The sequence below is a fragment of the Lithobates pipiens genome, unplaced genomic scaffold, assembly GCF_037356315.1.
Source record: "Lithobates pipiens isolate NorthernLeopardFrog02 unplaced genomic scaffold, aLitPip1_a1.2 Scaffold_27, whole genome shotgun sequence".
Lineage (NCBI taxonomy): Eukaryota > Metazoa > Chordata > Amphibia > Anura > Ranidae > Lithobates > Lithobates pipiens.
Window position 1 is genome coordinate 210,524,623 of NW_027507788.1, and position 26,678 is coordinate 210,551,300.

The 26,678-nt window shown below is 46.6% G+C and overlaps 1 protein-coding gene across 2 annotated transcripts; it reads right to left on the reverse strand.

Annotated features, from left to right (window-relative positions):
• Nucleotides 1-3,012: 3,012 nt before the first annotated feature.
• On the reverse strand, nucleotides 3,013-26,347 carry THAP7 (THAP domain containing 7). 2 transcript variants are annotated; one of them, XM_077458202.1, is made up of 7 exons: nucleotides 26,187-26,347; nucleotides 22,908-23,020; nucleotides 19,315-19,522; nucleotides 16,582-16,661; nucleotides 13,111-13,266; nucleotides 7,883-8,008; nucleotides 3,013-3,744 (listed from the first exon to the last, which is right to left on the reverse strand). In XM_077458202.1, the coding sequence occupies exons 2-7, from the start codon at nucleotides 22,985-22,987 to the stop codon at nucleotides 3,078-3,080; spliced, it is 1,317 nt and encodes a 438-aa protein (XP_077314328.1). In that variant the 5' UTR covers nucleotides 22,988-23,020; nucleotides 26,187-26,347; the 3' UTR covers nucleotides 3,013-3,077. The 2 variants fall into 2 exon arrangements, with proteins under 2 accessions (XP_077314328.1, XP_077314329.1); XM_077458203.1 differs by having other exon boundaries at nucleotides 3,013-3,741; nucleotides 26,187-26,346.
• Nucleotides 26,348-26,678: the final 331 nt, after the last annotated feature.

The window sequence follows — 26,678 nt, forward strand, 5'->3', positions numbered from 1 at the left end:
GGTGCATGCCACGTACGCGATTTCGGAATCTTGCTGCCCCTGCTCTCATACTGTTCATGCCCAAGATCAGATGAGATCACCCGGGTAGGCACTAAAACACAACTATTTAATGAACCCCTTGCCAGCAGCTTTCAGATCTTGCGATTGGCTGTCACAATGGTCACATGATCAGAAGCTCCCGTTGCATCGGGAACTGCCCATAACAGCTTGGTTACCGCGCTGGGAGTGCACACCGAGCACGCTTTCAGCACAGAAAAGCCAATTGGTGTTAAAAGCGGTATTAAACTCAAAAGCAAAACATTCACTATACAGTAAAACCTTGGATGGAGAGTAACGCAGTTTACAAGCGTTTCGCAATACGAGCCATTTTTTTTTTTTAAATCCTGACTCGGTTTGTGAGCATTGTCAGGATTCAAGCCTCTGCGGTGTGCAGTACCATATGTGGCCAGAGGTGCGGGGGCGCTGGTGATACTCGGAGACACTCGGTTTCCCCCCACCTCTGGCCACATGTGGTATTGCACACACTAGGAGTGATAATGGAAATTATCTGAGTTTCCATTGATTCCTATGGGGAAACTCGCTTTGATATAGGAATGCCTTGGATTACAGGCAGTCTTCTGGAACGAGTTATGCTCGTAATCCAAGGTACTACTGTACAGCAGTTTACAATTTCTCTGATGTGATGGCCACATTCCTTTTCTTTTTTAGACGTTCTTTCTTCTACTTTGATCCAATGATCTGTTTTTCAAAAGTTCCAGCTCTCCAGCTTACATGGATGAGACAAACCATTTAACACTGGTAGGGGGTGCTTACATTGAACAGCGTTTATTTATTCATGAAAAACCTTCCCAACAGGAAAAAAAAAAAAAAAAGAAAAAAAAAAAAAACTGTGTGAGCTGGAGTTTGTTTTCACTTTGTTTAGTGTATTTATATCCGCTAATACATTTAACACTCCCATCCCCCCAGACTGAAAACGCTGCTGTCTGCTGTGCCGTCTGTGCTCCTTAATCCAGGGGTGTTGTCTCGCCAATACAAGAGGTGTGTTACTGGCCAGATAACCAGGTGAAAACAGTGGGGGGGGGGGGGGGGGAAACCCCTAAAAAAAAAAAAAAAAACGAATGCAGCCACCACATCAGAGGATTGGAAAGCTGCAATATAATGCATTTTTGGGTGGAATACTGCCTTTAAATCCCACCTGCCCAGCGGATGCATCCATGTTTAGAGCTGGTGGGAACAGGTTAAACAACTGACCTGACAATGTTTAGGTGTCTGTATGCAGAGCATGGGGGGGGGTCCTCTTTAAAGAGACATTTTACACCAAACCAACGTTTAGTGTTACTAAACCCACAATAGTAAAATCAGTCTGTATATGCAGTAAATGCATGCTTGCTATGCTCATTGTGGAACCTAAGGGGTTAATCCTCTGCATTGTGTAAAGGCTGTTTGATCCTGTCTTCTCTGATCCTCCCCTTCTTCCACTGTCCCCAATCTACCACCTGATATGGTAGAAATATATACATGGGAGGCATTAATTTTACACTTTTGTGTGCCACATGCAAAATTCTCAGTCCTGATATGGTAGGGGACAAGCTGCACATGTTCAGTTTGGTATGTATAACATTTATTTATTTTCTTGGGAGGGTGCATGTGATCAGTACAGGGCCAATCAGCACTGTCCAGACAGAGGGGTCAAGGGGTCCTGCAGCCTTATAGGACAGTCAGGGGAGAATGAAAACTCTGCCTACAAGCTTTACCCAGACACTGATAGAAGTCACAAGACTGCTATATACTGCCGATGAGAAAAGGGGAATTTAGAAATGTATAATTTACTAAAACTATTCCATTTCCATATTCTGTGTACTGTGGGAGACCAGATATAGTGAATGCAGAGTCCTGGGTTTAGTAACACTTTAACACCCAAAAAAAACTGCATAATAAAAGACTCGATCAAAGGAGGGCGCTATAGCAACCAAAGTATGTGGGGTAGTCGTCTTTAGACTTTTGTAATGAAATATAATTGGACTCCTATACTTTTGGTGCGGCTTCTTCTCTTTGCAGCTTTTTATGGCTGTCTGAGTCTTTGCAGATTTTCCTCACTGGTGAAACCATCGTCTCTGTGGCATTAGGGTTGGCGTTAGGCTGGCCTCTGTTTTTTTTTTTTTGATCGGCTGATTGTTTTTTCTCAAAGGAATTCCCCCATCCGCACATGTGAGGTGGATGGGGGAATCCTCCTTGCTGTACCACTGTATTCTGACAGCATGGCTCCTCCACTGTCAGAATACACTGATCAGTGGCTGCAGCCTGCTGATCGAGAAAAACTATAGTTCGATCGACTTCAATCAAGCGAGACCGGCTATAGATGGATCAAAATTTCTCCGATCCCTGCTGAACCGGCTGAATTTTGATCCATCTATGGGTAGTTTAAATCTTTCTAATGTAGCTCCAGGTAGTACTAAAACCCAAAAGGGGGCTCCAACCCCATCCCACTCTATGCCAACTCAATAAAGGTTTTGGCTAGACTTCCACTTTAAAAATTTAAACTGTAACAGAATCACCCCTCTTTTTACCAGTAATTACTCCTGTTTTGTATGTAGGAGTAAAAAATGTCCAAGGGCGCATGCCCTCAGCAGACCCCCCCCTATGGGTGCATACCCTCAGCAGACCCCCCCCCCATGGGCAGATACCCTCAGCAGACCCCCCCCATGGGCAGATACCCTCAGCAGACCCCCCCCATGGGCAGATACCCTCAGCAGACCCCCCCCATGGGCAGATACCCTCAGCAGACCCCCCCCCATGGGCAGATACCCTCAGCAGACCCCCCCCCATGGGCAGATACCCTCAGCAGACCCCCCCCCCCCCATGGGCACATACCCTCAGCAGACCCCCCCCCCCCATGGGCACATACCCTCAGCAGACCCCCCCCCCCCATGGGCACATACCCTCAGCAGACCCCCCCCCCCATGGGCACATACCCTCAGCAGACCCCCCCCATGGGCACATAACCCCCCCCAATGGGCACATACCCTCAGCAGAACCCCCCCCATGGGCGCACACCCTCAGCAGACCCAACTGAGCATTTACACAAAGTCATTTATAAGCTGAAGCTCAAAAACTTGTAGATGCTCTTTCAGCTTCTCACGGACATCCGATTGTGCACGCCTCTCCCGCAAGTGTTCCTGCTGTAACGCAGAGATGCGAAGGCGGAGCCTCTGCTCCCGCCGTCTGCAAGCTTCCAGTTGTCTCTGGACTTTGGTCAGTGCCTCCAACGCGGCTTCTGCTCTCTTCTTCCAAAGAAGCGCATTCCCCACGTGGTAGCTGTGCTCGTTCTGAATGTAGGCCCCCGGCGGCTGGGGGATGCGCATCATGTAGACCGAAGGAGACACTGGGCGCAGCTGTTCTGTCACCCCCTCCGCAGACCCTTCTTGGTCTGTGATAACGCATATATCAGAAGACATATCTTCCTGAGACAGTTCCAAGTCTGAGAGAGGTCCGCCCATTACAGTTCCCACCTCGATATCTTCCAGCGTGGCCTCTGGATGCATCTGGTGGTCTACAGTGGTTGCCAAAGCTCCTTCAGCTGGGGCAGTATCAGCTGGGATGTCGATATTTTCAGGGCACAGTCCATGGAAGTTCACCAGGTCTGGCGTTGGTACGCTGTCATATCTCCTAGCATCAAAACACTGGTTACTCGAAGGATCTGCGTTTTCACACGGGGCTGCATGATCACTCGTCAAGAAATCTCTGCTAATAAAAATGGGGCAGAATATTAGTGGACTTCGTTTACAAAGTTACAGGTATTTAAAGGATAAGTTCATCATTGGTAACATGTTTCACTTGTATTTAGGGTGTAATGTATAACATGTTACGAAATAGCAACTGCCTGCACCCCTCCGATCCCCCTGCTATCACAATTTAAAAAGAGTACGGTTGTGCAGGGCTCCGCCCAGAAGGCTGCGTCTTTCGTTCACAGAACTCTTGTAGTTCTCAATGAGCTGCGGGGGGGGGGGGGGGGCTGGTTAGCGTTCTCGTAGTTCATCGATCTTCCTGCTCTCCAGTACTGTCTGCCCGTACAGGACTTATAGGGGTTTTAAACCCTCAAGGCTTTTCACCTTCATGCATTCTATGCATGAAGGTGAAAAAACTCCTGTGATGCAGCTACCCCCCCAGAGCCTCCCCCCCCGCCCTTGTACTTACCTGAACCCGATCTTTCCAGCGACGGAGACGAGCACACCAGCTCCAGCCGGTGTCTCAGGTCCTGATTGGATAGATTGATAGCAGAGCAGCCATTGGCTCCTACTGCTGGCAATTAAATCCAATGACATAGGAGCCAGGGACGGGGCCGAGTCCTTCTGTATGTGCGAATAGATGCAGCAGCAGGACACGGAAGTGCGCCCGCACGAGTTCCCCCGAGAGAGAGCGGCTCTCCAACGGGGCACTTGAGAAGAGGAGGAGCCAGGAGTGCAGCTGTGGGACCCCAGAAGAGGAGGAGGATTGGGGCCCACTCTCTGGAAAAGCAACTGCATGCACAGAGGAGGTATGACACATTTTTTTTTTCGTTTTTTTTAAAAAGGAACCTTTAGATATCCTTTAAGGGCTGACAGCTATGCTGAGATTCTGCAGGAGCCTGACATTGCACTCATGATCTGCCGTTTGTGGGTGCAATGCTCCGAAGGCTTAAAAAAAAATATATAAATAAATAAATATATATATATATATATATATATATACATTTATAATTTAAAATAATATAAAGGTGAACTTGGCCTTTAAAGGGTTTGTTCCCCATTGCTGCCCCTTTAAAACAAGACCCCCTATACAGCCCAGAATTCCCAGCTCATTTCATATCGCTGCTCAGCTTTTTTAAAAGGTGGACCTTTTCCACTCCATTTCTGTAGGCCGCGTGGGATTGTCTACTCCTACGTAGCTCTTTCTTGCTCTGACCCACAATGATGAGCTCAGTGGTTATTGCTATAGGGAGAGGAGAGAGAGCACACTGCACATGCACGTAGTCTGAATGAGCCAAGGTTCCTGCTGGGGGGCTCTTCTAACCTCTGACCTACCCTGTCTAAATTTGGCTACATGGGAATTTTTGCAGACAGGCCTAAGGAAATGTATTGGAAAAAGAAGCACGTTTTTAAAAAGGCGGAGTAGTGGTATGCAATGAGCTGAGGATGCTGGAATGCTTGGGTGGGGGGGGGGGGGGGGTTGTTGGAAATGTGCAGGAAAGGTGAACTACCCCTTTAAAGCGGGAGTCCACCGGGACTCCGCGTTTTTTTTTTTTTTTTTTTAAAGCCAGCAGCTACAAATACTGCAGCTGCTGACTTTTAAATAGTGTTACTTACCTGTCCAGCGCGCCCGCGATGTCGGCACCCGAAGCCGATCGCTCGCTCGGCTGCCGGGTCCCGCCGCCATCTTGGGTATGGGAATCAGGAAATGGAGCCTTTCGGCTTCATTTCCCGGTTCCCTACTGCGCATGCGCGAGCCACGCGGCGCAATCCGGACGGTCCCCGCTGCCTCTGGGAGCTGTGTGTTTCCCAGCAGGCAGCGGGGCACTTGCTGAAGGGGGCGGGCGCTTGCGTAACGGGGCGTAACGTACGCCCCGTTCCGCAGAGAGCTAGCCCGGAAGCGGGTGCAGTTACCTGGATTATCCAGGTAACTGCACCCCCCTCCCCCCTGAAAGGTGCCGATTGTGGCGCCGGAGGGGGGGGGGGATTCCGATGAGCGGAGGTCCATTTTAGGGTGGACCTCCGCTTTAAGGCCCATTCAACTTTCACTTATAAGTGACATACTGTTTATTCTAATCAAAAGGTCTGCAGTACTACAGTTTGCTTTCTTTAGAAAGCAATCACAGCCTAAGTAGAAAGGCGTGAGCTGCGCCAGCATTCTATAAAGAATGACCCAGCGGTCTCTGTATGAAAGCAGTGGTCTCTTTGCAAAGGTCTGACATGTCCCCTGCTGAGTCAAGCCTAAAGATCTCTATATAGCAAGGCTCATGCTGCTCCCTGCTGATTGGATATTTCTAGCTTTGACTCTTCAGGGGAAGTGGGGCAGGGGTGTGGCTTAGGGGCACACAGCCCAGCTTAGGGGCACACAGCCCAGCTTAGGGTCACGCATTGCATCCTTAACACCCGGCTTGCTAAAGGAAGCACCTGGGAGGAGCGGACTGCGCTGGCAGGGAGCTTCCACAAGAGGTGGTAAGAGACCGGTCTGTGCAGGATCGTTGAAAAGAGCAGTTAACCACTAGCCGACCAGCAATTCCCGCAGGTGTAAGTCAGCTCCCTTAAGGATCTGTAGCAAGCGTGTGCGCGCCCGCTGTACAACGGGGGACCCGATGTGCGTGGCCCGCGATGTCCACCAGCCACCCGAGAGAAAGAATGGGGATCTGTCAATGTAAACTGACAGATCCCCGTTCTGACAGGGGATTAGAGATGGATCTGCTGTTCCTAGTGATTAGGAACAATGATCTTTCTCCTCCTCCAGTCATTCCAGCCCCCATACAGTTAGAAAAGCCTCCCAGGGAACACTTTTAATCCCTTGATAGCCCCCCTAGTGTTACCCCCTTCCCTGACAGTGCCATTTATACAGTAATCAGTGATTATTTTTTAGCTCCGATTGCTGTATATAAATGTCAATGGTCCCAAAAAAAGTGCCAAAAGTGTCTGATCTGTCCGCCGCAATGTCGCAGTCCCACTAAAAATTGCAGATCACCACCATTACTAGCATAAAAAAATAATCCCATAAATCTATCCCCTATTTTGTGGGCTTTTGCGCAAATCAATCAATATACGCTTATTGAATTTTTTTTTTTTAAACAAAAATATGTAGAAGAATACATATCGGCCTAAACTGACAAAGAAATTAGTTCTTTTTTTACATTTTTGGGATAGTTCTTATAGTAAAAATTTAAAAATATTAAAATTTTTTCTCAAAATTGTTTCTTTTTTTATTTATAGCGCAAAAAATAAAAACCGCAGGAGGTGATCAAATGCGACCAAAAGAAAGCTCTACTTGTGAGGAAAAAAGGACGGCAATTTTGTTGCGGTACAGCATCGCACGACCGCGGAATTGTCAGTGAAAACGACGCAGTGCCGTATCGCAAAAACTGGCCTGGTCATTAAGGGGGAAAATTTTCCGGTCTGTAAGTGGTTAAAGTGATACTAAAGCTTTGTTTTTGTTTTTTTTAAATAACAAACATGTTATACTTACCTGCTCTGTGCAGTGTTTTTGCACAGAGCAGCCCTGATCCCCTTCTTTTCATGTCCTTCGTTGGCGCTCCTGGCTCCTTCCCTTTCACCAGTGCCCCCAGAGAAAGCAGCTTGACCTGGGGGCACGGCTGTGTGCTCACTCCCGAGTTGCTGCTCTATGCGTCCATAAGACACAAAGAGTCGCCGCACCTCCCCTCCCACTCTCCTCATTGGCTGTGATTGACAGCAGTGGGAGCCACTGGGCTCCCGCTTCTGTCTCAGCCAGCCAATGAGGAGGGAGAGTCCTGGGACAGCCAAGGTGATTGAGAACATTGCTGGATTGGAGGAAGATCAGGTAAGGAGTGTGTGTGTGGGGGGGGGGCACTGCACACAGAAGGTTTTTTTACCTTCAGGCATAGAATGCATTAAGGTACCACACATGCACGAACCGTGGTTTATAAATGGTTCCTTGGACTTCTGGCGCCTGTAATGTGTCCCAGAAGACTGCGGGTGAAGGGGGGCCTTGTTGAACTTCTGCTCAGATCGCCAAAGTGGGAGCGGGTACTTGTCAAAACCAGGTACCTGCTCCCCCCCCCCACCCCTCAAAAAAGCAAATGTGGCAGAGGAGGGAGGATATAAATAAGCGGAACTTTCCTTGTGGGTGAAGTTCCGCTTTAAGGTGAAGGGTGCATACTCACAATTTCCTTTTTACTTTTGCCTTTGCTGTTTTCTTCTTTTGTGTTCTGATTTTGGTTACCCTCTGGGGTTTTGTTGAAGCTGTAAATATTGTTGGGATGGCATCTTCCTTCAAACGATGATAACCACTAGACAGTAAAACAAGACCCAGATAACAAGTACACCTTCATTGCCTAAAGGGAAACTATGCTTTGAATCAATTTTTCTGTCGATTTTACTTTTAGGTTATATACTATCCTAGTTTAACAAATAAACATTTAATACATGACAAAGGGTTTTCAGAGCACTGTGGGTTAGCTAAAGAAAAGCAGACAGTACGTGCTGATTTCTTCGTCAGTCTAGTTTCTCTACTTGAAAGTTCCAAATGTGCCCTTCAATAAAGGGAGAAGTCACAGCAATACTCAATGTTCTTGGTCTACCAAGATCTGTTAGACCCCTTTCACACTGGGGCAAGGTCGGCATTAAAACGACGTTATTTTTAGTGGCGTTTTACCACCAATTTCACTGCGCTATTTGGCCACTAGCCGGGCGCTTTTACCCCTCCCCCCGCTAGGGGCCAAGAAAGGGTTAAAACCACCGCAAAGTGCTGCTGCAGCAGCGCTACGCTGGCGGTATAGCCGCGCTGCCCCATTGATTTCAATGGGACGGAGCGGTGAAGGAGCGGTGTATACACCGCTCCAAAGAGGCTGTAGCAGGACTTTTTTTTTACCATCCTGCCAGCGCACCACTCCAGTGTGAAAGCTCTCGGGGCTTTCACACTGGAGACAGTTTTTATTTTTAGCGATGTATCGCCTGAAAAGCGCCCCAGTGCAAAAGGGGTCTAAGCAACAGGCTTTACATCAAAGAAGCATTCATTTATGCTTATAGACACCCCCGCCCCAATTTTGGTTCAAGTAAGGGAGGGTTATAACCAATGTCCGATGCCTTCTGCATCCCATTGAGATTTCCCTTCACTTCCTGTCCCATAGCCAAACCGATAAGCGAGAGGAAATCCCTGCAAAATAAAGAGATCCCTTGGGGTCCCCCAGAACTAGTGTCACTATTGGAAGATTCCTCCTCTATTACTTTTCTGGGAACATCCCAAACTTTGGGATTTTCTTTTACTTTCAGTAATAAATGGTAAACAGGTTAAAGCGGGAGTCCGCGTTTTTTTTTACTGCAGCTGCTGATTTTTAAAATAGTGACACTTACCTGTCCAGCGCGCCCGCGGTGTCGGCACCCGAAGCTGATCTCTAGATCGTCTGTCGGGTGCTGCCGCCGCCATCTTGGGTATGGGAATCAGGAAATGGAGCCTTTCGGCTTCATTTCCCGGTTCCCTACTGCGCATGCGCGAGCCGCGCTGCGCAATAAGGACAGTCCCCGCTGCCTCTGGGATCTGTGTGTTTCCCAGCAGGCAGCGGGGCACTTGCGGAAAGGGGCGTAATCTACGCCCCTTTCCGCAGAGAGCTATCCCGGAAGTGGGTGCAGATACCTGTACTGTACAGGTATCTGCACCCCCCTCCCCCCTGAAAGGTGCCAATTGTGGCGCCGGAGGGGGGGAGGGTTCCAATGAGCGGAAGGTCCACTTTAGGGTGGACCTCCGCTTTAAATAGAGAGGGTGGATCTCACTAACGGGGGACAGGCAGCAATAAAAAAAAAAACTGACAGGGATTCTATCCCTCTCCACTCTAACCAAAACTAAAAAAAAAAATAAATAAATAAAAACACACTCAATGTTTTGCCTTTATTTATACTTAAAAAAAAAAAAAAATCTCCACTCGCCTGCTCACATTAGGTTAGTGGAAATAAGCTGACGGCAAGTGTGAAGACGCATCAGAGAATCGGAGGGGGGGGGGGGGGGGGGGGAATGAGAGTCTATTCTCCTCCCAGCCTCTGCCTCCCATCATTCTGTTAACAGGGCCTGGCATACAGCGGCAAAGCACTAGATGAGGTGGGGGAAGGGCAGGGAAGAGGGTTGGGTTGGAGCTGCCAAAGTTTACTTTTCCTATTAACAAGCAGGAGATTGGTTTCTCAGACTGCCTAGCAACCAATCTCCTGCTTGTTAATAGGAAAAGTGAACTATGACAGCGCCCGCTCCCCTGTCCAGTGCTCCGCTCTAAGTCTCATTTATTGGTTTTAATTTTTTTAATGTTATATTTATTATAGCATTAAAATATTAACATAACAAGGCAGTAATTATGTGTACAGTGCCTATAGTTGCCAATTATATTTTATCCTTATTTATCACAGTCAGGTCAATGAAATATGCTTTATGTTAATATTGTTAAAGTTGTTGTTGTTAACCACTTCAGCCCCCCGGAAAGGATTTTTACCCCCTTCTTGACCACAGCACTTTTTTGCGATACGGCACTGCGTCGCTTTAACTGACAATTGCTCAGTCGTTGCACCCAAACAAAATTGACGTCCTTTATATAGCGTATATTGGTTGGTTTACGCAAAAGTTATAGCAACTCCAAAATAGGGAAAAGGTTTGTGGCATTTTTATTAATAATTTTTTTTTTTATTCATTTTTTTATCGTGACTGCGACATTGCAGCGGATACTTTTTACACTATTTTGGAACCAGCGATATAGCGTGCTATAAAAATGCACAGACTACTGTGTAGCAGGGAAGAGGTTAAACACTAGAGGGCGATCAAGGGCTTAACTGCGTTCCCTCAGTGTGTTCTAACTTTAGGGGGTGGGCTCACTAGAACATGACAGATCACTGCTCCCAATCACTGGGTGCAGTAGATCTCTGTCATGTTGCTAGGCAGAACGGGGAAATGCCTTGTTTACATTGGCATCTCTCTGTTCTGCCTCTCCGTGTCACGATTGCGGGCCACGGGTGAACATAGAGTCCGCGGGACCCATGGGCATGCTCACGCCCGCTAGCCCGTGATTTAAAGGGGACATACAGGCGTACAGCCGTGTCATTGTGCTAACGTACCTCGTTGTGCACTGGTCGGCAAGAGGTTAATATTTATTCGTGCAACTTAATTCTGCATAAAACATTTAAGTGTCATTTCATGAGATGATATATGAGGTCGTTATTAAAGGCGGGGCAACTGGTGGTGCGTACCGGTTAAAGCAGCGTTCCGTACACATACTGCTACACATACTGCAGCTGCTGACTTTAATAAAAAAAAAATCGGACACTTAACTGTCCTGGAATCCAGCGATGTCGGCACCACATCTGATGTTTCCATCGGCTCTCATGTGCCGCCGCCTCCATTGCCTGTAAGGGACAGATTAGGTGCGTGATTTCGCACTTCCAGGTCTGTGGCACGCAAGTCGGAGAGTCCGGTGGATATCCGATGTGTGTGCCGGGACCCGCCAATCATTCTCGACAGAGGCAGAACAGCAGTCCGTCTATGTAAACAAGGCAGATCGCCTTTCTGCTAAGCAGGGACATGGAGCTTTGTCTTCTCATAGTTAGCAAGCACTCCCTAGGAACACATTTAACCCTTTGATCGCCCTGATGTTAACCCCTTCCCTGTCAGTGTCATTAGTACACTGATCACTGTATTGATCTCACTGGTCCCCAAAAGTGTCACTTAGTGTCCGATTTGTCTGCCGCAATGTCCTGCTAGAAGTCGCTGATCGCCGCCATTATTAGTAAAAAAATAAATAAAAATTCCAGTAAACATCCCATAGTCTGTAGAGACTATAACTTATGTGCAAACCAATCAATATACGCTTACAGGGACTTTTATTTACCAAAAATATGTAGCAGAATACATACTGGCCTACATTTATGAACAAATCTGCTTTTTTTTTTTTTTTTTTTTTTTTTTTTTTTTTGGGAATGTTTTATAGCAGAAAGTAAAAATATTGTTTTTTTCCCCAAAATTGTCAGTAATTATCGTTTATAGTGCAAAAAATAAACCGCAGGAGGTGATCAAATACCACCAAAAGAAAGCTCTATTCGTGGGGAAAAAAAAGGACGTTCATTTTATATGGGTACAGCGTCTCACAACCACGCAATTGTCAGTTAAAGTAATGCGGTGCCTTATCGAAAAAAATGGCCTGGTCATGAAGGAGGTGAAAACTTCCGGAGGGCAGGTGGTTAATGAAGTCCACAAATGACCCAGCGCCTGCAGTCTTCTCTCCCCCTTCACAAGGGACTCGAGCAGTCAATCAAATGCCGTGAGGAGGAAGCGGTGGGGGCAGGGCTAAGCCCTGCTGTGTGTGTGAGTCTATGGAGCAAGGCCCCATAGACACTCACAACTCGGGAGAGAACACACACACACACACACACACACACACACACACACACACACACACGTGTGTGTGCCCCCAAAGCAAGCAGCTTGATATGGGGGCACATGGACCCTCAGGTACGCTCTTTGACCTCTGTGTCCTTTGGACACAGCTGATGACAGATAACGGTAATGGGCCAATCAGAGCAGCCCTTTACTATAGGCGATCAGCTGTGTCCAATCACAGCTGGTCGCATGCATGTAAGCATTCCTTTCCTCACACGCCGTCTATGTGTGAGGAAAGAAGAGTCGATAACCAGCAAATCTGGCAGGGCACAGCGAGTACATCGTTTACACTTATAATCAGGGAAATGCCTCATCAGCGCCCATCAGGCTTGCTCTCACTGCATACCAACATCATCTTCCCAGTTTGACAGCTGGGGTTGAGGTTGCGGGATTGATCGGTTGCCCTTTCCTTACAACTGCCACAGGGAGTGCCGCCTAGCAGTGCCACCTGTCAGTGCCCATCAGTGCGGCCTATTGGTGCCTGGCAGTGCCCATCAGTACAGCCCATCAGTGCCACGGGTGTGCCGCCTATCTGTGCCAGTGGCATGGGGAGTGCTGCCTAGCATTTCCACCTGTCAGTGTTCATCAGTGCAGCCCCTCAGAGCCCATCAGTGAAAAAGAAAAATTACTTAATTTGCCAAATTTTATAACAAACTAAGAAAAACTTTTTTTTTTTTTTTACGGTCCTTTTTAGTTCGTTCAGAAAAATAAAAAAACAAACAGTGGTGATTAAATACCACAAATTAAATCTCTAGAGGTCTCAAAAAAAATTATAAAAATATCATAAGGGTACAGTGTTGCATGACCGCACAATTTTTATTCAAAGTGCTGACAACCTGGGCAGGAAGGGGTTTAAAGTGCCTGGTATTGAAGTGGTTAATCCCCTCTACCCAATCATTGCTGGGCAAAACAAATCCAGTTTGTGACCAGATCTGCTTTTTACCCCCCCCCCCCCCCCCATTATAAAACAGCGACTATCCGTACCTTATTCCCGTTACTTCGAAGCAGCTCTTCTCAAAGTGCCTGGAGCAGAAATACACATATTCTGAGGAGGGGTCCCACAGCCCGGTACCACTCGGGTCCATTCTTCTGCAGTTTGCAATCCACAGGTTTCGTCGAGGGTCCTCTTTTCTTGGTAACCTTTAATAAAACAGAAAAAAAAAGTACCCGTCTGATTATGCTGAAATTAGAACGCTATGTTTTTTTTTTTTTTTTTCCAGATCCTTGCCTCCCGTGCTAAAAAATAAAATAAAAAATTGTCAATCCAAGAAAACAAAGTCCGAGCACTCATTCTTTATTTTAGTTATAAATTCCAAAGGCTAAAAACAAATAAAAATACATCCAGCCAATGAATGTTTCTCATGCAAAGTGCACGCTTTCTCAAGGCAATTAGACCTCAAAAAAAAAAAAAATCCTAATTTCTACTTACCCTCTCCAGGCCCATTTTTTCTTACCTGAACCCGATCTTTCCAGCGACGGAGACGAGCACACCAGCTCCAGCCGGTGTCTCAGTCCTGATTGGCTAGATTGATAGCAGCGCAGACATTGGCTCCCGCTGCTGTCAATCAAATCCAATGCGCCCCCCCCCCCCCTGCTGTGTGTGTGTCAATGGATACAGTAGCAGGACACGGTAGCGCGCCCGCATGAATGCCCCCAGGGAATGCGGCTCTACCAACGGGGCACTCGAGAAAAAGGAGGAGCCAGGAGCGCCGCTGAGGGACCCCAGAAGAGGATCGGGGTCACTCTGTGCAAAATCAACTGCACAGAAGATTGCATGACATTTTTTTTTTTTTTTTTTAAAACAAACCTTTACATATCCTTTAACACTGTCCCAAGCCTCCACCCAGGTCCAGCGGGGGTCATCTTTGGACAAACAACCCTTATGTCATTCTGCCCATTTCCTGTTAGCCAAACCTAATCAGTTTCATGCGCCTATGGGGTGCGCCATCATGCAGGCTGGGCTCACAGAACTCCAAGATTGCACATATGTATATGTATGTATTGCATAGGAGCCGCTGCAGTTTAACCAGTTCCTTCCCAAAGGAGTGCAGAAACAGCCAGGCACACAGCCACAATCCATTTATTCTGACTCAATAGGTTCACTGAATATTTACAGGACACTAAAAGCGGAGCTCCATCCAAAAGGAGAAGCTCAGCTTGTTTGCACCCTCTCCCCCTCCACTGCCACATTTTTTGGGGGGGATGGTGGTAAGGTGGTACCCGGTTTTGAAAAGGCACCCACTCCCATCCCACTTTCAGCGGCAAACTGAGCTGGAGGTACGCCCCTCCCCCGCAGTCTTCTTGGACACATCACAGGTCACAAAAGACTACAGGACTCACACGTGCGAAGTAGGAAACTGGCTGTGAGGCTGCAAGTCTTCACTTCCTCTTTCCCTTACCTGAGATGCCAGTGTTTCATAATATTAGGCGACCCATCAGAATTTGTAACGGAAGTGACGTTTTTGCATTGCCATCTTGCTACACCCCACACTCGTCCACAGTAACACTAAAGTGAGAAGGCGGCAAGCGGATATCTTGTTACAACCACCGGAGTTTTGCATTTCACACTTATTTTTAATAGTAAACGGAGCTTATATGGTGAAATACAGTATTTTGAATTTTGACGGACTGTTTAGATGATGAATTTTATAATTCAACATGTAGACAGTCTGACGGATTTCTAAATACTGTATTTCACCATATAAGCTCCGTTTACTGTTAAAAAATAAGTGTGAAATGCAAAACTCCGGTGGGTGCAACAAGATGTCCGCTTCCCGTCTTCTCACTGTATCGTTACTGTGGACGAGCGTGGGGTGTAGCAAGATGGTAGCGACGGAACGTTACAATTTCTGACGGGTCGCCTAATCTGACGAAATGACAGGGCCTGCACCCGAAGCCGATTGAAGAATCAGCTCAGGTGAGGACATCGCAGGATCCCTGGACATTTAAGTGTCCTTATATTAAAAGTCAGACGCTACAGTATCTGTAGCGGCTGACTTAATTTTTTTTTTTAAAGGAGCCTGGAGCTCCTCTTTAAGCAGGAACAGGTGCAGCGGGCAGAACTGAATCCATGCTCTTTAGATGCAATCCCAGACAGGAATCCTACCGACTTCCTCACCCAAGAGATACAGCTCACAGTCACTAAAACTCTGCTTTAGATCAGTACTCACAATGTCACAGGATCACCAGATGCCTCCTTCCATTATCCACCTGACACCCTCCGGCGAGTTCTCCAGACCAGGCACCCAGATGGGGGGGGGAAGAAATCTCTTGACTAGCTTCAGAAGTGGATCATAGTAATAGCCAGCCCCCCCCCCCAGCTGTGCCAAAGCTGGGACCTTGGGGAAAAATAGCTGGACTCCTGATAGCTGCTGTAGGTGAGGGTAGACAGATTTGCAGATGTCAATACTGTGTCAATCACTGTTCTCTTTGCTGGAGAGGAAGCTGTATCTGAGAACCTGCAGTGAAAGTAACTCCCTGCTTTTGCTTCATTTGTTCTCTGCCATCTGCGCTTCCTACTTCTCTTCAGCTGCTTCCTGATCATTACCTAACCAGTCATCAAGGGGGTGGCTCTGACATGAGGAAGCAAAGCCCTGCCTCTAACAAGATGGCTGCCTTCACCCAGAGAAACAGTGCATAACTAGACATAGTAGATCAGTAATGAGGTAAAAACCAACTGCAGGGAGCCCACAGGCAATACTTGTGACTAGAATGCAAAAGCTCCCACACCCACCTATTAAAGCGCAGTTTCAGTCCCTCCAAATACTTTTTTTTTTCTTTTTTTTTTTAACTCCATACTTGTTTAAACATATCTACCAACATTTAGAACATGCCCTATGTGCAGTCCTTGTGGTTTGTGTTAAAAATATTTGAAGACTAACCAGATCCTGGAAGTAGGCAGGTTCCATGTCATCTGTGGGCATCTGAAGCCCTCTTCTCTGGATTTCCGGGATTAGGTGCAGCTGGCTACCCAGCATGCACCTCTCGATCTCGTGCCTGCGTGCTGAGTAGCCCCCTCTGTTCCCAACAGGCTGCAATAACAATGGACGTTCCCGCCCCATTGCTATAGCAACCTGTCAATCATGACATCCCGTTTGCGTAATTTCTGGTCTGGAAATAATGCAAGATTTCATCACTAGTCTATTCGCAAGGACTCCTGGGATACATGACGCCGCTATCCCAGGAGCCCTAGCAGATTGCCTAGTGACGTAATCGCCTAGGCGTCTGCAGCCGGAAGTGCTTCAGAAGAACAATAAAAAAAAAAAAAAAAAACACATGTATTTATAAAATATTGGTATTTATTACAGCATTTAGAATGGACATGAGAGTGATCAGACCTTCAAAAACGGGTGGAATTATAGTGCAAATACAATACAAAGCAATGCTTGTGACTAGCCCTTTGTCCTCAGCTTTTCTTTTTTTTGTAGCACCTAGAGATAAAGAAACTGAGCTGACCTGTGAAATGAGATGTCGTTCTCCCTGGTCAGGCGAGAATCCCGAGTGGTGCAGCCCAGAGCTGAGCAATGTCTTGGCATCTAGAATCCAGAGCAAATGGAAGAGTTAGTCGATCAGATCACCAGGAGACAAGAAGAATACAGTGGTGTAGTGGTTAGCACTACCTGCTTGGAGTTTGCATGTTCTCCCTGTGCCTGCGTGGGTTTCCTCCGGTTTCCTCAAACTCCAAAGAGTTAATTGGCTTCTGTCCAAAATTGGCCATAGTATATGAATGGGGACCTTGGATTGTGGCCTTGAGGGTATGGATGGATGTGAGTGTGCAATGTACAGGGATACAATTGTAGACACTCACTCAGGTTTAACTGGATGGACTGGTGTCTTTATTCAACCTAACCATGAACAAACTTGCTTGAGGTTAAGGCCAACACTATTAACCACTTCATAGTTTCATAGTTAGTAAGGTTGAAATAAAGACACCAGTCCATCCAGTTCAACCTGAGTGAGTGTGTACAATTGTCCCTATCCCTGTACATTGCACACTCACATTGGTCCCTACCCTCAAGGAGCCCACAATCCAAGGTCCCCATTCATAAACTAGGGCCAAATTTTGGACAGAAGCCAATTTGGATTTGGCAACCTGCATGTCTTTGGAGTGTGGGAGGAAACCAGAGTACCCGGAGGAAACCCACGAAGGCACAGGGAGAACATGCAAACTCCAGGCAGGGTCATGGTTGGGATTCGAACCAGGGACCCTTTTTGCTGCTAGGTGAGAGTGCTACCCACTACACCACTGTGCTGCCCACTTTTGGAATGCCCTATTGCAGATTTACTGCTACAGTAAATTTATGTACAGAGTCGCATGACCTCGCAATGGTCAGTTAGTTAAAAGCAGTGTTTCTCAAATCCAGTCCTCAGGCCCCCCCCCCCCCCCCCAACAGGTCATGTTTTCAGGTTTTCCATTATTTTTCACAGGTGATTTGATCAGTTTCACTGCCTTAGCAATTACCACAGCCGTTTCATCTGAGGGAAATCCTGAAAACATGACCTGTTGGGGGGGCCTGAGGACTGGATTTGAGAAACACTGCAAAAGTAACACAGTATTGTATCACAGAAAATGGCCTGGACACACACGGCCGGATTTTCCGACACAAAATGTTCGATGGGAGCTTTATTCGTCAAGAATTCTGTCCATGTGTAGGCTCCATCGGACATTTTCCATCGGAATTTCCAACACACAAAAATTTGAGATCTGGATCTCAAATTTTCCACCAACAAAATCCGTTGTCGGAAATTCCGATCGTGTGTACACAATTCCGACGCACAAAGTTCTATGCATGCTTGGAATCAAGCAGAAGAGCCGCACTGGCTATTGAACTTCAATTTTCATGGCTCTTAGTACATCACCACATTCTTGACGTTCGGAATTTCCAACAACATTGTGTGACCGTGTGTATGCAAGACAAGTTTGAGCCATCATCCGTCGGGAAAAAAAAATCCCATGGATTTTGTCGTAGGAATGTCCGATCGTGTGTACGCGGCATAAGTCTTCTGGAGGTCAAGTGGTTGGGGATGCGCTGATACCATTTTTTTATACGAGTACTGATACTTTTTTTTTTTTTTTTTTTTTAGTACTCGCCAATAGCAATTACCGATACCTACCGCAACTGTTTTGTTTTCACTTCAGCAATGGTACAAAGCATTGAAAAAAGTTTTTTTACAAATGAAATAAATGAATTGTTTTTAATTTTGTGTTTTTCTCAATGTGAAATATGGAAATATGTGTTGTTTTAATAATAATTATAATGTCATTTTTATAAACGATAAACAATTTAAAACTTTTTTTTTTTATTTGCCTTGTTGGTGAATATTTTTGCACATACATACATACATATAAGTATAAATATAAGTAAGCAAGTGGTTAATGGACAGCATCGTTCTTTTCAAAGGATTTCATGTTTTTAACATCTTTGTGCATCAGTTTCTTATAAATTTCTATGTATAGTGAATATATGTATATGAATATTTTGTATAATAAAATGAATGTTTTACTTTATTTTTGTTGCCTTAAAAATCCCACTATTAGAGTTTTTTTTCCCCCCCCCATTTCTTAATTTGTGAGAGATTCGCAGTTCTGCCTATGGGACGGGAAGTGAATGGATATCTCCCTTCCAAACCATTATAGAGCAATTGATCTCCAATGTGGTTCTTAAGGCCCATACACACGATCAGACCTTTTGACAACAAACATGCAAATTAGCTGTTTTGGAGCAACATCCGACCGTGTGTACGCTCCATCGGACAAACTTTTTCCTGTTTTCATCTGACTTTTGTTGGCTGTGCGAACGGACAAACTTTTTGACAACATAAGTCCGATGGAGCAAAGTCCGATCGTGTGTACGCAAAAGCATCGGACTTTTGCACAAGGTACAAACATGCATGCTCAGAACCAATGCAAAAGATCAGACTACAATACAGAAGTTGACCAAAGGTGGCGCTGGAGTCATTGAACGTCCTCTTTTGAAGTGTCATCAGTACGTTCGTGTTTGTTGCCTAAAAAGTCCTGCCGTGTGAATGCAATACAAACTTGTGGACTACGCCCTTTGTACAAAAGTCCACGGGAAAGTTTGTACAAAGTCCGATCGTGTGCATGTATATTGTCATGAAATTTATACCCAATGACTGTGCGGCCAGCATAAGACATTCAAGACATTCACCTACGGCATGATGCGTTACCTTCGCAAAGCTGAAGGTTGAAAATATCATAGGGACCGCGGAGTCCCTGAGCCGCACCGTCTGTCCGGTTCGATCAAACTGCTTATCTTGGAAGTGTTGGGAGCACAGAGAGCTGTGTACAGAAGGGGTCCATTCACTACCGACCGCAGCGTGAGAGTGGGACACGGCATTCACCCACAGCGTCCTCCGCGACTCCTCTTTGGGAAATCTAAGCAAAGAAAAAAAAAGGGGGGGGGGGGGGGGGAGGTTAGAACTTTAACATGGGAGGAATATAAAAAAAAAAAAAATTAATTAAAAAAAAAGAATTAAATAGAAAACTAAGGCAACAAAATAAAATAAGAAAAAAAGATTTCACTGCAAAAGGTTTAAAGTATTACTAAACCCACAGCAGTAAAAAGCAGTCTGTATATGCAGTAAAGCATGCCTGTTATACTCACTGTTGTACCTGAGGGGTTAATCCTATGCATTGCGTAAAACGGCTGTTTGATCCTGTCTTCTCCAATTCTCTCTCCCCCCCCCCTTTTTTTTTACTGTCCCCAATCCACCAGCTGATAGTACAAACTGTGGCCCTTTGCTTGTTTTTATTCAGCCCTTGGAGCACTATTTCATCCACCAATACCAACAAACGGGGCATAATTCCCCTCACTGACACCAATGAAGGGGGTATATTTCCTCCCAATGACACCAACAGTGGGGTCCGATTGACATTGTTGGAAGGCAACATGTTTTATTTCATAATACAAGATGTGTTTGAATATGAAATCTGGATACACCAAGCCTCCGCACTCTTGGGGGGGTTGACTGGAATGCAAGAATTTGCACATCAAAGCTTTTCAGCATATCAGAACAGTCATCTGAAAGAAGAAGACATGTCCCCTAGCAAGGATGGGAACAAAAGCTTGGCTCCTGACCAACTGGTGTGATAAGATTAAAATCCTTTATTACCACATCTGTCGACAGCCTTCAAAGGGCTAGCTATCACTGAAGAAGATCCAGGTCACATAGCGATGATCCATGGACAAATACTGCCCCTAGAGGCCAATACAGCAGGATGGACAGAAATATAATACATTAAGAAGCCTATTAACTACGGTACGTTGATTAGTCAGAAACCTAGATGGGCTGGCAATGGGGTTGGGTCTGGATCAGCCATTCTCAACCAGGGTTGCGTGGAATCCTGGGGTTCCTCCAGAGGTTGCTAGGGGTTCCTTGAGCTGTGGCTGATGAACCACCTTTTTGATGATGCCTACAGAGTTCAAGGTTCAGCATCACTTAGCAAAGTCCAGCAGCATGACGACCAAATAGCCTTTCAGCTGTCTTTAAAGGTGGCATTCTAAACGCCACTTTAAGTGGGACATTCTTCCCATTGGCCACCAGTATAAGGGACCTGTTGGGGCGCCTTGAGGACTGGAGTTGAGAAACACTGGTCTAGAGGACAACCTTACGTAATGATGTATCATTGACGATTTTGTATTTTATATGCTCTGTAATATTTTCCTTTAGTGATTTTATGTTAGCAATCCCTATTTTCTTGGGAAATAAATAAGACGTTTTACTAAGCAGTGGGTTTATTTTCATAGCTACCATTATATCATTGTACTACCAATAGTAACATTATCAGATGATATTTAAAAGACTAGATAACTATAGGAATAGACAATTTAACACGTATATGGAATAAATAGAGGGAATCCACAACCACCCGGGTAATATTTATTTCAGACATCAACGACGGGGCACAATTCCTCCCAATGATACCAACAATAGGCCCAAATGACATCAATGATGGGGCTCAATTCCTCCCAATGATGCCAACAATACGCATCAATGATGGGGCACAATTCCTTCCAATGATACCAACAATAGGCCCCAATGACATCAATGATGGGGCTCAATTCCTCCCAATGATGCCAACAATAGGCATCGATGGGGCACAATTCCTCCCAATGATGCCAACAATACGCATCAATGATGGGGCACAATTCCTTCCAATGATACCAACAATAGGCCCCAATGACATCAATGATGGGGTTCAATTCCTCCCAATGATGCCAACAATAGGCATCACTGATGGGGCACAATTCCTCCCAATGATACCAACAATAGGCCCTAATGACATCAACGATGGGGCACATTTCCTCACAATGACACCAACAATAGGCCCCAATGACATCAACGACGGGCTACTATTTCTCCCAATGATACCAACAATGGGGCACAATTCTAACAACTTACACTAATAATTGGGCGCAATTACTTTCACTGAAACAAACAATGGGACATTTTTCCAACTGACGTCGGGACCTTTTCTACTCCCACTGGCCACAGTCTGGCCCTCCTAAAGCCTGCAGGACAGTAAACTGGCCCTTTGTTTAGAAATCCCTGGTACAGAGCCTTGGGGGGGGGGGGGGGGGGGCACTGTGCACATGTAAAACCTTCCGGGGCTGAAGTGGCTAAGCAGCGCTTTTTCGGCCCCTAGCGGGGAGCTAGGGGTTAAAAAACGCCCGTGTCGCGGTGCTCCTGAAGTGCTTTTCAGGCACTTTGGAAGTGCTGCCCATTCATTTCAATGGGCAGGGGCGTGTTGGGAGCACTAAATACAGCGCTCCCATACCGCCCCAAAGACGCTGCTTGCAGGACTTTTCCTAACCTCCTGCAAGCGCACCACCCCCAGTGTGAAAAGAATGGGAGGCCGTTATTTAGAGGCCATTTCTAGCGCTAAAGGGGTCTAAATGTAACCATGTTGCTACACTTAGAGGCGCCTCTCTTCTCTTTTATACTCAGTTGTGACGTGACGCTACTTGTATATCAAGGCATCGCTTGTATATCAAGTCAAAATTTATAAAAAAATTGCTGGTCTTGCAAAACACTTGCAGACCAAGTTAGTTAATCTCAATCCAAGGATTTACGGTATATGATAAGAACAGAAAAATAAGAACATGATAAAAGGAATAAGTATAAGTAAAAGATAATACAAAAATGATAATTAGAATACAATAAAAAAAAATGAATAATAGGAATACAATAATAAAAACTACTAAAAGTAACTGATAATTAAAATTTAGTAATAAGTATAGGATAATAAAATACAATAACAAGAATACAAGTATATGATATTAAAGCCAAACTTGACACAAAAAGGGAAGTTCTGCTTTTCCTCCTTGAAACATATCTCCCCCCGCCAGCCATATTTGGGGGGGGGGGGGGGGTTGTGTGGCCATCTAGTTTCGAGAGGTAGCCACTTTCGATCTGGCGATCAGACCAGAAGTTCTGCAAGGTGTCACTGCCAAGTTCCCACAACTACCATGCTGGTGCCGGGGACCCCGAAGACTTGGAGAAGACCCAGCCCGGGTGAGGACAGTGCCGGATCCCTGGGACAGGTAAGTGTCCTTTAATTAAACGTCAGCAGCTGCAGTATTTGTAGCTGCTGACTTTTTTTGGGGAAATATGGCTGAAGCTCCTCCCAGTATACAATAATAAAAATACTGACTATAAATACATTTAATAAGGATGTCATAAATAAAAGTATATAATTAAAATACAATAATATGGTAATAAGAATACAATCACACACACACAGTGCCCATAGTACCTACCTGTGGAACGTTATCCCTTTGCGTCTTGTAAGCGCCGTCTGCCGGTTGACACAATTAGCAGCAGAGCATGACCGGACCATTTCGCTCCACTCAGCCGGCGCCACAACCCGTCCCTGAAAACGTAAAAGGAAAATAATTTCATATGGATATAGTGCGACTAATAATAATAAGTTTTAGATTCTTTGGTCAACAATCAATCCCTTTCTTTTCTAATGAAGAAAATGAATACAGGGCATTAAAGAGGAGCTCCACCCCCCCAAAAAAAAAAAATTAAAAGTCAGCAGGTACAAACCCAGTACGAATACTGCAATAGAAGGACATTTACCTGTCCAGGGATCCAGCACTGTCCTCACCAGAGCCGATTCTTCAATGGGCTCCGGGGGGCAGGAGCCGACATCTTTGGTAAGGGAAACAGGAAGTAAACGCCTTGCAGCTTCACAGCCGGATTCCTGCTGCGCTGCACTTTGCGGTCGGTCCCGCTGTCTTCTGGGACCTCCAATGTGTCCCAGAAGGTTGCGGGGGGGTCAAACTTCTGGCTCAGACCGCAGCGGCAATCTGAGCCAGAAGTGGGAGCGGGTACTACAGCTGCACAATTAATCGTTAAAAGATTGCAATCTCGATTCAACCCCTATGACGATCTGTATTTACAGTTTGCCGGTTCTTTCATGTAACAAGTATAGAGAGCTCTCTGCTCACTCTGCCAAGTTTTTTAACATTGTAAGACCCCTTTCACACTGGGGCGCTTTGCAGGCGCTACAGCGCTAAAAATAGCGCCCTGAAAGAGCTACTGCTGTGCCTCCAACGTGAAAGCCCCGAGGGCTTTCACACTGGAGCGGTGCGCTGGCAGGACGCTAAAATAAAAAAAAATAATAATAAAAGTCCTTCTAGCAGCATCTCTAAGGCGGTGAATGTGTATACTGCTCCTGCCTATTGAAATGAATGGGGCAGCACGGCTATACCGCAGCTGCAGCAAGACTTTGCGGTGGTTTTAACCCTTTCACGGGTGCTAGCGGGGGAGAGGGGGGGGGGGCAGCACCGCCCCAGTGTGAAAGGGGCCTAACTCTTCCGTCTTAGATCAAAGGGATAACACTTGTGTGTGAATATGCAGGAAGTTTAACCATTTAAAGTGATTGTAAACCCTTACAAACCACTTTGACCTACAGGTAAGCCTAGATTAAGGCTTACCTGTAGGTCCAAGAAATATCTCCTAAACCTATATGGTTTAGGAGATATTTGCCCGAAAACGGGCACCGCTGTCTACGGCGCATGCGCAGGCGCACTGAACGCGGCAGTTCCAAAAATGGAGCTGCCGCATTTGTCGACTCCCGTGCGCATGCGCGGGAGTGACGTCATCGCGGCTTCGCCGAATGACAGCGGCGGAGCTGCGAGACGCCACCAGCAAGATGGATGCGGCGGACTACAGGGGACAGCGGTGACATCGCTGGCTCCTGTGTCAGGTAAGTGACACATAATGGGCTACTATGCGATGCATAGTAGTCTATTATGCTTTACCTTTGCAGGGAAAAAAAAGAGGAAGTAAACTCATCAGGGTTTACTTCCTCTTTAAAGTCTAAACCTTTTTCTGACCTTTGTTTCTTACAGTTAAAATCAGATTTATTTTTTTTTGCTAGAAAATTACTTGGAACCCCCAAATATTATATATAATTTTCTTTTAGCAGAGACCCTAGGGCAGTGATGGCGAACCTTGGCACCCCAGATGTTTTGGAACTACATTTCCCATGATGCTCATGCACTCTGCAGTGTAGTGGAGCATCATGGGAAATGTAGTTCCAAAACATCTGGGGTGCCAAGGTTCACCATCACTGCCTTAGGGAATAAAATGGCGATTGTTGCAATATTTTAGGTCACGCTGTATTTGCATAGTGGTCTTTCAAACTGAATATTTTTTGCAAAAATACACTTCAATCAATACAAAAAAAAATAACACGAATTAGTAGAAGTCAGCCCAATTATTTTGTTTAATGTGAAAGATGATATTACACCGTGAGAATCGTGATCTATATTCTAAGCAAAAACAAAACAAAAAAACAGATATTCTAATTTTAGCCAGAATTGTGCAGCTCTAGCAGGTATCTGTCAAAACCAGGTGCCAGCTGTGGCCATGAGGGGCGAGGGGGGATGCAAACAAGCAGAGGCCACAGGGACAGGAAGTGGGGGGACATTTCCATCCAGTGGTGTCATTGGGAAGGGAAGGTCTCTCTCCAATGGAAGGGGTGTCACAGGGACAGGAAGTCTCCCTCTATTGGGGGGGGTCACAAGGACAGGAAGTCTCCCTCCAGTGGGGGTCACAGGCACAGGAAGTCTCCCTCCAGTGGTGGGGGGGGGGGCACAGGGACAGGAAGTCTCCCTCCAGTGGTGGGGTCACAGGGACAGGAAGTCTCCTTCCAGTATTGGGGTCACAGGGACAGGAAGTCTCCCTCCAGTATTGGGGTCACAGGGACAGGAAGTCTCCCTCCAGTATTGGGGTCACAGGGACAGGAAGTCTCCCTCCAGTATTGGGGTCACAGGGACAGGAAGTCTCCCTCCAGTATTGGGGTCACAGGGACAGGAAGTCTCCCTCCAGTGGTGGGGGGGTCACAGGGACAGGAAGTCTCCCTCCAGTGGGGGTGTGACAGGAAGTCTCCCTCCAGTGGGGGGGGGGGGGGGGTCACAGGGACAGGAAGTCTCCCTCCAAGGGGGGTCACAGGGACAGGAAGTCTCCCTCCAGTGGGGGGGGGGGGGGTCACAGGGACAGGAAGTCTCCCTCCAGTGGGGGGGGGGGGTCACAGGGACAGGAAGTCTCCCTCCAGAGGGGGGGGGGTCACAGGGACAGGAAGTCTCCCTCCAGTGGTGGGGTCACAGGGACAGGAAGTCTCCCTCCAGTGGTGGGGTCACAGGGACAGGAAGTCTCCCTCCAGTGGTGGGGTCACAGGGACAGGAAGTCTCCCTCCAGTATTGGGGTCACAGGGACAGGAAGTCTCCCTCCAGTATTGGGGTCACAGGGACAGGAAGTCTCCCTCCAGTGGTGGGGTCACAGGGATAGGAAGTCTCCCTCCGGTGGTGGGGTCACAGGGACAGGAAGTCTCCCTCCAGCGGTGGGGTCACAGGGACAAGAAGGGGGAGTACAGACCCAGCAGCCTCCTCTCCATTCTCTGTAGAGCACAATGAGAGGATGGTTGGCTGACATGCTGAGCCTTGTGGTTCTCCAGCACCCCGGATCTTCTCTCTATATACAATCACCTCCCCTATACACAGCACGGTGCCCCTCCCCCGGTATACCTGCCCGGTGCACAGAGCCAGAGAGGCGCCCACCGGCTACACATCCGACTTCATCTGTCCGCCTGACAGTCCGTACACCGCCACCACACCGCCCTCCACCGGCACAGTGCCACCTGCCGGCCGGAGGAGCGAACTACCGCCGCCCGATGACAGCCACGGCACTGTCCTGCTGGGATATAGGAGACCATACAGGAGGAGATGCTTCATCTCCACCCCTTCTATATACAGAGATATATATATATATATATATATATACATACAGATATGTAGAGCCCATAGAAAGCACGGGTCACCTGCAGGGCTCAGCACAGGGCGCAGGGTGAGACCCCCAGAGAGGAAAAGAGATTATATCCTAAAAATGGGAAACCATTTCTCAGCCAGCCGGGTCTCTTCTCACATAAATGGAATTATCTGGGTTATTTACTAGAAAATTAGGACCCACAAACAGGATATCTAGAACTATATATATATATATATATATATATAACCTAT

Coding starts and splice junctions, on each gene's coding strand:
- THAP7 (XM_077458202.1), bottom strand. CDS start 22,987: ATGGTCCGGTCATGCTCTGCTGCTAATTGTGTCAACCGGCAGACGGCG. Junction 19,523..22,907: donor AAAGGGATAACGTTCCACAG/GTAGGTACTATG, acceptor TTCTTTGCTTAG/ATTTCCCAAAGAGGAGTCGC. Junction 16,662..19,314: donor CAACCTTCAGCTTTGCGAAG/GTAACGCATCAT, acceptor TCTGGATTCTAG/ATGCCAAGACATTGCTCAGC.